We start from the raw sequence: 12,683 nt of genomic DNA, 5'->3' as shown, positions 1-12,683 counted from the left end.
TTGGCTCCCAAAAGTATTTGCTCAGTTCACAAGTAAAAATTTGTCTCCTTTCAGTCCCAGACTTGAAAATTTAAATTAGCTTGACAGAGAATCTAGGCTCTTTTTTCTTCATTCCTGCGATGAAGTTCAGGAAAAACTTCTTTACAGAAAGGGTTGCTAAGCATTGGAATAGGCTCCCCAGGGTGGTGGTAGAGTCACCACTCCTGGATGTGTTTAAAACCCTTTTGGATGTGGTGCTAGGGAAGTCATCCTGCCCCTGACTTGGCACTGGTGAGGCCTCAGTGCCTCACTAAAAACTGAACTGTGTTCAGTTTTGGGCACTTCAGTACAGAAAGGACGTGGAGGTACTGGAGAAGGTCCAGAGAAGGGCAACAAGGCCAGTGAAGGGCTTGGAAAATCAGCCCTATGAGGAGAGGCTGAGGGAGCTGTTTAGTCTGGGGAAGAGGCGGCTGAGGGGAGACCTTATTGCTCTCTTCTGGTACCTGAAAGGTGCTTACAGTGAGAGTGGAGTAGGTCTCTTCTCACTGGTGACACGTGACAAGACGAGGGGAAATGGCCTCAAGTTGCGCCAAGGTAAGTTTAGGTTGGACATTGGGAAACACTTCTTTACAGAAAGGGTGGTTAAACATTGGAATGGGCTCCCCAAGGAGGTGGTTGAGTCACCGTCCCTGGATGTGTTTAAGAGCCATTTGGATATGATGCTCGGAATTTAATTTAGCAGAAGGTTGTTAAGAGTTCAGGTACTATGGTTAGGCTGCGGTTGGACTTGATCCTTGAGTAATTCTATGATTCTATGATTCTGTGAACTCCTTATTAAAAAAAAAAAAAATTGACTTACTGTTGCCTTCATGAGGAGAAGAAAACAAACAAGTAGACCAAATACTTGCCTCATGATTGTCAGGTAGAATGGATCAGAAGAAGGAGATTTGAGAATCTTTTGCTCCATGGCAGTGAGTAAATATAACTGTCACAGATAAAAATCTCACCTTACAGTTAGTTAAGGTGCTGCCTAGAAATTTCTGTAGTTCTTCATGCTTTTAGAAATGGAGCATATTTCTTTTTTTGCCTCAGTATTTTTCAAAGAAGTTAACTTCACAAAGCCAAAGCTACTTGATTTCCACACATATTTAGAGTCAACCTACACACAAATCTATGTGAATTTGTAGAGCTACTGATGATGTTTGTCTCTGTGTTCAAAATCATCTGTTCATTTTTTGATCCTCTTTCAGTGTGGGGAGTACACAATACAAAAATCAATAGAAGCTGAGATTGTGCCTTTCATATACCTCAGGTTTGCAAACACAGGATGTGCTGTTCTTGACGGTCGCTATTGTCTACATTTATCTTCTCGCAGCATCAGAACACATAGAGTGGAGCTTTAGAGAAATGTGGATATGTGGTGACCTAGTTGACTGCTCACATGGAATCTGAACATTTGACGTAGCTCAGCTGATCTCTTGTTAAGTCTGAATTTCACCCAGGTTTTGGGAACTAGTTTAGTCACAAGATAGCTTTGCTAAGACCTAGCTAAATAATTGATGTTTGAAAGAAAAAAAAAAAGTTAAGAATGCTAAGTCTGTTAGAGGTTGTGCTTGTTTTGATGTTCCTTAGTCTTGCCAAAATTGTATGAAAGCCACCAATTCACAACAGCATTTCCTTTTCACAGCAGCGGAACACAGAAGCTGGCAGTGAAATTTGAAGTGACAAAAGATTTCCCCAAAACAGCCTCTTCCTTTCATACCCTATTTGTTGCTACTTTTGCATTCTGTAATTGAGATTTTTCCTATTTATTGAAATTATTTTGTTCGTCTTTTTTCCTCTTCATTCTGTGCTTGGAAAAAAATCAGCTGAGGAATTGACACGCATTATTTTTCATGTATAAAGCTTTGCAAAAAGGTATATCAGCAGTACTAGGACAGTTGACCCTTGATACAAATCAAATTGGCAGTTTGGTTAATTCGTTGTTTTTTTAAAAAATTTTAGCGTGCACACACATGTATCAGAAAACTGTAGAATAACCTCCTGATGGGTATTTATGTGGTGTGTGTAATTTCCATGTACCTGCTAAATACCCTAACATATATTTACAATGAGCTTTTTTAAAGAATTCTTAAAGATACTGTCAGTTGCTTCAGGAATGCAAATAAAATTGTTAAAACCGTTGCAGATGTCCTAAAACTATCTTAAGGTCTCCATTCTTACTATGAATCATAGAATCACCAAATTGAAAAAGATCATCGAGTTCAACCATCCACCTACCACCAATATTTCCCTGCTAAACCATCTCCCTTAGTGTAACATGTACATGCTTGAATGTTTCCAAGGACGGTGATTCAAACACCTCGCTGGGCAACCCATTCTAGGGTGTGACCACTCTTTCAGAAAAGTTTTTCCTCATATCCTACCTGAACCTCCCCTGGTGCAACATGAGGTTGTTCCCCCTAGTTCTGTCAGTAGTTATGTGGGAGAAGAGTCCAACTCTCACTATGCCACAACTTCCTTTGAGGTCTTTGTAGAGTGTGGTAAGTTCTCCCGTAAGCCTCCTCCAGACTAAACAATCCACATTCCCTCAGACTCTCACTCCTCATAAGGCTTGTGCTCCAGACTCCTCACAGCTTCGTTGCCCTTCTCTGGGCATGCTCGAGGGCTTCAGTGGCTTTCTTGTAGAGAGGGGCCCAAAACTGAACACAGTACTCAAAGTGCAGCCTCACCAGGCTGAGTACAGACAGATGGTCACTTCCCTGCTCCTGCTGGCAGCATTACTTCTGAAACAAGTCAGGATGCCTTTGGCTCTCTTGGCCACCTGGGCACACTGCTGGCTCATGTTCATCTGAGCATCAGCAAACACCCCCAGCTCCATTTCTTCCACACAGTCTTCCAGCCTCTCTATCCCAAGCCTGTGGCGTTGCGGCCTACATGCAGGACCCAGTTCTTGTTGAACTTGATCCCACTGGCCCCAGCCCAGCTATCCAGCCTGCACAGATCCCACTGAAGGGCCTTGCTAGCACTAGCTGGATGAGTACTTCCTCCCAGCTTGGTGTCATCTGCAAACATACTGACGATATACTCAATGCTATCGTTTAGGTCATCAAAAGATATTAAACAGGGCTGGTCCCATTGCTGACCTCTGGGGAATAACACTTGTGACCTCACCAGCTAGATTTAACTCAGTTCTCTACCACTCTCTGGGCCCAGACATCCAGCCAGTTTTTTGCCTAGCATATAGTACACCTGTTCAGGCCACGGGCTGCCAGCTTCTCCAGGAGAATACTGTTGGAGACAGTGTCAGAGGTTTTGTTAAAGAGTACATCAGCAGCCTTTACCACATCCACCAGGCAATCATAAAAGGAGATCAGGTTGGTCAAGCGGGATCTGCCTTCCATGAACCTGTGCTGGCCTGATCCCCTGGTTGTCCCAAACGTACCTTAACCTGCAGGTCCTGTAGAAGTCAATTAGGTGCTGGTCATGTTACAGTTAGCCCATCTGACAGAGTCAAAATGGCCGTCAGAAAACTACAGAAGTCAAACCAATCTGTGTTTCAGTTGCACTGTATTTGAGGTAGTTAGTTTAGACTTAGTCTGGCCGTGTCCGTATAAACTGCTGTATATATCACATAACTCTTTATATTCTGCATCTTACTCAGTAAGGGCATTTTCTCTGTAAAATACTTCGCAGAAGGGATGAGTGTTGGAGAATAGAGGTGTCTGCTAGTTATTATGAAGTAGTTGAGAATTTCAAGTAATTGGCTGTGATACACTGCACTGAGGTTCAAATCATGTGAAAGCACATGAAAACACATTCCTGCTTTCTTTGTTGGGTAACAGTGAAGAGATTGCTTTTAGACAAGAAGCAGTTGGTATGTTACAGGAATAAATAATTAGAAAGCCTTCAGTATAGGAGCACACTAACAAGTAAGTCTTCAGATTTTTTGAACAGTAATTTGCTAGAGTGTTGTGAGTGCCAGAAAACTCGAACTTTAAACCCAATGAAGAAACTAGCATTTGGAAAGCTTTTGTTTCTGGACATTATTCATTACTATCATTTGATGTCTCATTAACCCTTCATGTCCTGAAACCATGCTTAATTGTTGAATAAAAACATTTTCATTCAACCACTTCTACTTCTTTTGGCATTTATGTTGTATATGGTGTATCAGTTCTGGGAGGAAGAAGGGCTATCAGTTGAGTCTCTGTTATTGGCCATCACTTCTACTATAATAGTCAAGAGCAAGCACAATAATTTGAATTTTCTAAGTGTGAATACTTCTTAGTGAATAAGACCTCAAATTCTTGCTTGAGGATTAGAAAACAGTCTGAAAAGTATCTTTAAAAGCAACTTCCTGTGTCACTGCTGTTTGGGATCCTAACATCAGATTATTGTATATTATGCAATGTTGGCAAACTATAACTTAAGGACTTTAAAAGGTAGGTAGTGGTTAAATGGTGAAATTTCCTTTTTGGTATGTCTGATTTTTAAGATCAAAATCCAAATGACTTCTTGAATCACCATCTTCCTTACTTTCCTAATCATTTGCACATAAAGGAAGTTGAAGTTGTGCATGCATTAATATTGGAAAACATTTACATGTTTCAGTATGATGGAGAAGCATTTTCCATCCTGAGATCTGTAGTTCAGAGGCTGAAAAAAGGCAAGGAAAAATGTTTCAACTCTAAGGATTATGCAGAAGGTCTCAACTGCCTTGCTTAATTGATGGCTTAATTGTCTTGTGCATTCGTACAGATCACTGCTGGTATAGGCAAATTTAGCAAGTAGATTCCCCAAGCTTTTCAGTTTCCTCAAAAAAAGAACTGATTTTTCCAATATCTTTTTACACCCAAAAGGGCATATTTTATAAACAAGGTCAGTTGTTCTTGAAGCTTTAGTTCTGCTCATGAGTAACCTAATGTAATAATGATTTAATGAAAGAGGATTTCTTCCTTATTTCAGGTTGCTAGTATTGGAATCTACAGCTCCTTCTGGAGACATGTCACGCCCACACCACATTGCATCAGTTGTTCCAAACCGGTATCCCCGCTGGTTCACTCTAAGTCACATTGAATCTCAGCAGTGTGAGCTGGCATCAACCATGTTAACAGCAGCCAAAGGTACAGTGCTGTCAGTTACATACTCAGCTAAATGTATGCTTTTAATATTACATGGAGTAAACGGATTTTAAATCTTGTGTTTAGGAATCCAAATGGCAGTCTGACAGGAGCTTGAAATGGGGACAACAAGCTAAACTGATTTAAATCTTCACTAAATCTTCTAGTAAAGTAGTTATGCTATCTAGAGGATAGCCAGACAGACTTCATTTGAGGCTGAGAAAACAGCTTTTTGTTCTTCTGATGCATGACTGTGAGACCCAGCAGTGGACAAGTCACTTATAAAATTCACAAATCAGCTTGACTTTTTGGCATGTAGTACACTAACATCATCACATGCAAAAGGAATTTGTGCTCTCTTATATCTTTTATTGATATGCGATTTAATTATGGAAGGTTTATAACAACAAAATGCATACAACCGAATCATTATACTATTGCTGCAGCAAGACAAGCTTAATTATAATGCATCTCTGGATGTCTTGGGAGCTTGTTCTGTTTTGTTGATTCTGTTTACGTCTTGCAGGTGATGTTCGGAGGCTGGAAACAGTGTTAGAATCCATACAGAAAAACATCCACTCTTCATCACACATCTTCAAACTTGCGCAGGATGCATTTAAAATAGCTACACTCATGGACAGCTTGCCTGACATCACTCTTCTAAAAGTTTCTCTGGAGTTGGGCCTTCAGGTATTTCCCTTGTTCATTATTAAGACAGCAGAATACAGCAGTTAGACTCTGTTGGTGGGTTCAGATCTTTAAGTCTATGAGGACTATATTGGCTTGAGCTCTGTCTAGAATTTTTAGATACAGCCTGTTGATGTGAAGTTGACTGGTAAACTTCACATTGGAACAAGGGTCTGCTCAGCCCCTTTGTTCCATTTGGCTGGAAAGAACTGGAAGCGGCTGGCTGCAGGGCATTATTCTGTTCATGGGTCAGAGTTCTGCTGGCTAGCAGTGTGCTGGGTATTTCGCATAGTCTTGAGGAGCTTCTTACTATTCCTCCCATTCTTCCCTTCCTCATTTTCCTAAACAAGGTTTGGTGGTTGCCTGCTGAATTAATAGGGAAAACCAATGGCAATCGTAATGTCCTGTTTCTAGAACAGATAGCGCGAACAGCAGCCCTCGCACTTTTTTCATCAAATATTGCACTCCACATACTTTGAGATGATCATCTGCATCAGATGCAGTTTGAGGTGTGCAGCAGCCTCAGGTCAGTTTTAAGGCTCTTAGGAGACTTATCAAGCTAAAAGGAAACAGCTAGGCTTTTAAGTATCTAGAGAAGTATTGCCATACATTGATGTGTTGTGGAGATTACACAGTTCAACAAAAATAAATCTCTTCATCCCTCTTCAGGGAGTTATTAAACAAACAAAAACAAAAACAAAACAACAAAAAAACATGGAAAGATCAGGAAACCATTTATAACTTTGCTTCAATAAAAAAAATTGCAGACAATTCTGGGGAGAGGATATTGTATCCCAGTTGCTTCTCATGACAAGGAAATGTACTACTTACTTATTTTAGACTTCTAGAAGTAAAAATTTTTAATCTGGGAAAGCTATGATTCTGTACGCTTCATTAGCTTTTCTTATTCTTAAAGTTGCTGTGGAAAACTGTTTCTTTTTTCAGATCTAGGTATGTTTCTGAATTTTTGCTTACTTGAGAAAGAAAGATCTTTGATCTGTGAGTCACTTCAGACATTGAAGGATAATTCATTAGTAGCAGTACACTTCTGATGCCATTGTTTATAGATACCTGTGTGTGGTTGATAGTGTCCTTCAAATGCCTTCAGTGAGATCAAATAAGAGAAACATCATGAATTTGTATTTCTTGGGAGAAAGTTCTTCCCTGAGAGAGTGGTGAGGCACTGGAACAGGCTTCCCAGAGCTATGATCATGACGCCAAACCTACCAGAGTTCAAGAAGCATTTGGACAAGCTCTTAGACATAGGGTTTGACTTTTCAGTAGTCCCTTCCAGCTTGGGGTATTCTGTGGTTCTACACTTCCTACTAAATCCAGTATTTGGAATAAAATGAAACCTAAACTGGTATAGAAACTGCTTTTGTTCTTTTGAAAGGTGACACTAGCAATTTCACAACTCTTATTCTGGGTTCTCCAGGACAGAAAAGCTTACTGCATTGTTCTACATTTGGGAGAAACATATGGACTACTGCATTCTTTCTCCCTGTTTCCAATGGCAGCATGTGTTCTGCAGGGGGAAAGCATTTTAACTACTCGTGGAAGGAGTCATGAGCATGGCAAAATAGTCATAGAACACCTCAAGTGCATTTTATCTTTCAGAATCTTACTGATACAGATGTTCTAAGATCTGCAGGTGAAAGAGCAGTTTCTGTTCCTCCACTTGCCTATCATGCTATGTCAATGAGAATATTATTGCACATGTACAGACAAGTATGCTGGCAGAATTGCTGAGTGAATTAGTGCAGATGATTGCTTGATGCATATTTGGCAAGTAGTATCCTTTCCATGAATACCTGTAAATAAATCTTTTTCAGTGTGTATGACAAAGAGTTTTCACATTGCTGTGAAAGCTAATGGTTGGCCGTTTCTTGCATCTCTCATGAGTAGCTCAGCTCTTCTATTTCTCTAGATTAAGAAACTTATAAAAATCCGTTAGGACCAAATGAAGAGACCTTGACTTTCAGACAATTTACTACATTCAAAGGGGTTTCCTGTTATTTTCAGACTTACCTGTTGAGAAGCCCTCTTCTTGATAGAAAAGGTGTCTCAGGAGTGTTTTGAGCGGAAGTGAAATAGTTCCTTAGCAACGTGGATGATCTTGTAAATTAATTTCAGCTCCCCTTTGATCAAGACATCGATATATGCTTTATTTGAAATCCTTATTGTTGTTTTTTTCCTTTTTGTTTTATTTTTAATCATCGTTAAAGGGCACCTCTCTTAGTGTTCTCAGCCCATCAGTTTAATCAGGTGAAAAAAACACAACTCCAGTATAGTTGAAGACAAACTTGTAGATCAAGGGACTAGATATGATGATGTGTCCTCTCAAGTTAGGACTGTCTGCGCTGGAATTGTTATTATATTGACTGTGCTTGCTGAAGACTGTTGTGACCGATCCTTTTACAGACCACCACAGAGAAGAATGTAATCAGAGAAGACTTTAAATGAAGTTGTCATTCATACAGTTGTTTGGTTGTTTTTTTTTTTAACCTTTTCCCTCTTGCATCAGTAGCAGAATTCAGACCATAGATCTATTTTCTGTTGGGGTCACTATAGTTGGGGTAAGCTGAAATTTTGTCTTTGATACTGGAAGAGTGTTAGCCTTCAATTATGTGTGCATCAGTAAAGAAAGTCATCTTGACTTTCTCATTGATGGAGAGGACAGATAGCTGCACTCATGTTGTAGTTTAACCCAGAAGGTGGGTCAGCATCACGCAGTTGTTTGCTCACTCCATTGCTTTCCAATGGGATGAAGGAGAAAATAAAAAAAAGTATCATACCAGACATGCTGAGGAAAACAGTTTAATCCCAGCTGAAACTAGAACAACTCCAAAGAATTTAGACTTGGAGATGCTGTTTCCAATCCAGACGTACTTCAAGCAGAGGCTTTTTCCATGCTCTGTATTAGCTTTGTTTTCATTTGAAATTGTATAGAGTTGATTCTTACACATCAACTTTCTTTCAAATATTATTCTGTGCTCTAGCACTTACATTATAGCTTAATCAAGCTGATGTTCCAATGTTTGAGGCTGATAAAGCTAACAAAATTCTTGTCCTGTGACAGCCAGTCACCAACTCCTAAGGTAGGAATGCTTGGAGACCACCATGGAATCACAACCACACAGTTCATTCATGTTCTTTAGTAGACCTTCCATCTTCTTAATTATCTTTTCTACAGTTTAGAACAAAAGGAGGTGGCAAGAATAGCTGGTATGACAGAGGTCTACATATGGCTTTGAAGCCACCTTAGTACTGGGAAGGCACATGAGCAGAGAACTCTCTTACAAGTACTGCTTGACTCCAAACTGTTTAATAAGTGGATTTTATGACTGTAATAGGTATTGCTCATTGCTGAGAGCTTTATGATTGACCTAACTGCATTACTACAGCTATTGCTATGGGACGATGACTGAGATAGTAAAAGAGAAGACTGTTTGGATTCTTTACCTGTGTCTGTGGAATGTCCGATTAGCCAAAGCAAGCTTTCTGTGCAATTTCTGTATAATGTCTTTGTTTTACTGAAGAAACATTTTTGCCTACATTTTGCAAATAATACAAGCAATAACTGATAGTGGAATATAATAGGGACACTGCAATCAAAGCTTTAAGAATTCTGGGTTTTCAATGATTTTGGATGGAGCTTTTTTTGCAGGATCTCTGTTCAGGTAGAGAAATCATTGCTATGAGAGGTTTAATAATATCTGAACATATTTACAAGTGTGCGTCGAATTAGTTGTAGAATTACCAGACATTAAAATTCAAATTCTTGTCCGTATTATTTAAGTCAGTGAAAAGAAACGCACATGTAGGGGAAATTGGGTTAGTTTGCCCAACAAAAGTGAACATGTTTCCACTTTGAAGGCTACTCTTCTTAGAGGGAGAAGAGACAATGTAATTTAATTTGACTCATCCGTAATTGGTTGGACTTTGTTTTGTTTTTGCTTTTCCCTAACAAAATGGAGCCTTTCATTTAGACCTGAAGGGCCTGCAGTTGGAATTAAACTCTACGTTCTCTTCTAAGATAGTTGTGAAGTATTTTCAAATCTTTGGACATGTCAACTGAAAGACATAGCAGAGCAGAGAGAGCAAGAAGCTGCTATTTTGAACCCCAGTGTATCTGAGTAACTTAAATACCTAACTGCTGGCGGTTTTTTTGTATCAATTTTACAGTTAGGATTATTTGTTTCTGTTTTAATAGGTGATGCGGATGACGCTGTCAACGCTGAACTGGCGACGGCGGGAAATGGTGAGGTGGCTGGTAACATGTGCAACAGAAGTAGGTACGTGCAAAGATGCTGTTCAAGAGCTCCTGCTTTTCATCAGTTAATCTTAGATAACTTGAATTTTTTGTTAATTCCCAAGCTCTGCAAGTGGTTCTACCTTTCTGTTATCTAGAAAGTTCCTTTTTACATAAGGTATTAATTATGGCAATAATGAGTGATTTTCTTGAGCACATGATGGAATAGGCGCAGGCCAGGTGAGATAATATGTGAGTAATACAGTGTGACCTTTTTGCCCTGCAGCATACACGGGTGTGTAACAAAATTTTGATGCAGTGCTCTTGTTTTAACATTCTTGTATCTTTGCAGAGATAATTATTACTCAGGGTATATTATGCATAGTGCCTGGATATTATTTTGTGCAGTTGCGTATTGGCAAATAAAATGCTGGTTATAAAAGCTTTAAATTAGTTTACATATTCTAATAGAAGTATCCAATAAAGAACCTATAATGTCATGCAAAGTACTCTTGAGACTTAATCATATTAGTAAAGCAAGGAATCTGCTTATTTAAATGAAGTTACGGTATGCTCTGGCTGTGCTCCATTTTTTCCTGTGAGTGAAGGGATGCACAGGAAGCATCAGAGTCCTGCAGAGAAAATGAGGACCTCAGGATGTGGTTTATCTGGGTTCACAAATGTGTGTAACCTGTCTCTAGCATAAATAAAGCACTCTAGTTGGCTATAAAGTTAAATTACAGAACCCATCAGTCAGAGTTTTCCCCACTCTCCCCCTGTCAAACAAACATATTCACACCAGGAATAAAGTGATACTAAATAAAATATCTATTTCAGATAATAACAAGTAGTGAATATTGCTCCAAGTATTTTCCTAATATACAGCTTAGTCTTCAGGTGTGTTTGATTTTGATTCAAGCTGTATCTGAAAACCTGGAAGCAGGTGTGGGTTAGGATTCTTGGGTCTTTTTCTCTTTTTTTAAGGCATGCCTAGTATGCTCTCGTAAGTAAGCCATTAGCGTGGTTTCATGTTCTTTTCTGCATGCACTTGAGGTCCACACTGAGAAAAGAAGTTAAAATTGCCTTTTAAAATAGTTCAATATGAAGATTGCTTTTGATGATGTGATGAGACCAAATGAGCCAGATCTTGTTATCCAAATTGTTTTAAATAATATGTAAAACAGCTCAACTGTTACACTAGGAGATTAAAGCTTGCCTTACAGACTTTTTTATGTTGTTCTCTGCACTTCAGTGATTGCTGCAGATTTTGCACATTAGCTTCTGTTTTATTGTCTTTTTCTGAGCTTTCTTGGCAAGACATATCCCCTTGATAACCTTATAGACTGCTAAAAACATAATCTCTTGCTAAGCATCTGTATCACTGGCTTTTATCAGCTGCAGCTGATCTCTTCTTTCTACAGGTGTTTATGCACTGGATAGCATCATGCAAAACTGGTTTACACTATTCACTCCAACCGAAGCCACTAGTATTGTTGCTACAACGGTGATGTCCAACAGCACTATCGTCCGTCTGCACCTGGACTGCCATCAGCAGGAGAAGCTGGCCAGCAGTGCTAGGACGCTTGCTCTTCAGTGTGCCATGAAGGATCCTCAAAACTGTGCCCTCTCTGCACTGACCTTATGTGAAAAGGATCACATAGCTTTTGAGACCGCTTACCAAATCGTTCTAGATGCTGCTACAACAGGCATGAGCTACTCGCAGCTTTTTACTATAGCACGATACATGGAGCACCGCGGCTACCCTATGCGGGCCTACAAGCTGGCCACTTTGGCCATGACACATCTCAACCTGAGTTACAATCAGGACACACACCCTGCCATTAATGACGTTCTGTGGGCATGTGCGCTCAGCCACTCCCTTGGGAAAAATGAGCTAGCAGCTATAATACCTCTGGTTGTCAAAAGTGTCAAATGTGCAACAGTACTATCAGACATTTTGCGTAGGTGTACTTTGACCACTCCTGGCATGGTAGGACTTCATGGAAGGAGGAACTCTGGTAAGCTCATGTCACTGGACAAAGCCCCTTTAAGGCAACTCTTAGATGCCACGATTGGAGCCTACATTAATACGACTCATTCACGTCTCACTCACATCAGCCCTCGACACTATAGTGAGTTTATAGAGTTCCTCAGCAAGGCTCGAGAAACCTTCTTAATGGCTCATGATGGACACATCCAGTTTACACAGTTCATTGACAACCTAAAACAAATCTACAAAGGCAAAAAGAAACTGATGATGTTGGTTCGGGAGCGGTTTGGTTGACAAAAAATGTGTGAATGAGGAGTGAAATAGGGGAGGGAAGGGTGGTTTGTTTTTACTTGAGCCTGCCTTTGTATCCTTTTTAACTTAAAGAAACAGAGCCACACCGGTATTATATGTGTATAGTTATATTGAGTTTTCAAACTAAACTGTCATGTTGTGAAAGTTCGTGTGTCTAATTTTTTTCCTTTTTTCTGTTTTGTATGAGAGAGAGGTTAAAAAAGGTTTGGTTTACACTGAGTATATGTTGTCAAGTGGCAAAAGCCCACATTGCTCTCCTGTTCTTTCTGTATACGTTCACAGCCTCAAAAACAAACGTATATTGCAATGGCTTTAAAAACCAAACACCTCCATCCTGTGA

At 39.7% G+C, this 12,683-nt stretch overlaps 1 protein-coding gene across 1 annotated transcript in view; it reads left to right on the top strand.

Moving 5' to 3' along the window:
- Positions 1–860: 860 nt before the first annotated feature.
- Positions 861–12,683, top strand: part of LOC100538555 (zinc finger SWIM domain-containing protein 6) — a 13,209-nt gene continuing 1,386 nt past the window's right edge. Inside the window, exons 1-4 of the mRNA XM_031557240.1 lie at positions 861–5,105; positions 5,629–5,792; positions 10,003–10,084; positions 11,463–12,683. The exon at positions 11,463–12,683 is cut by the window's right edge and continues 1,386 nt beyond it. Coding sequence (XP_031413100.1) covers positions 4,985–5,105; positions 5,629–5,792; positions 10,003–10,084; positions 11,463–12,325 — 1,230 coding nt within the window. The 5' untranslated portion in view covers positions 861–4,984 and the 3' untranslated portion in view covers positions 12,326–12,683. The remainder of the gene's footprint in view (positions 5,106–5,628; positions 5,793–10,002; positions 10,085–11,462) is intronic.

This window comes from Meleagris gallopavo, chromosome Z (genome assembly GCF_000146605.3).
Source record: "Meleagris gallopavo isolate NT-WF06-2002-E0010 breed Aviagen turkey brand Nicholas breeding stock chromosome Z, Turkey_5.1, whole genome shotgun sequence".
NCBI classification, from domain to species: Eukaryota; Metazoa; Chordata; class Aves; order Galliformes; family Phasianidae; genus Meleagris; species Meleagris gallopavo.
Note: the sequence above shows the minus strand (reverse complement) of the source record. Positions and strands in the feature narration are given on the sequence as shown.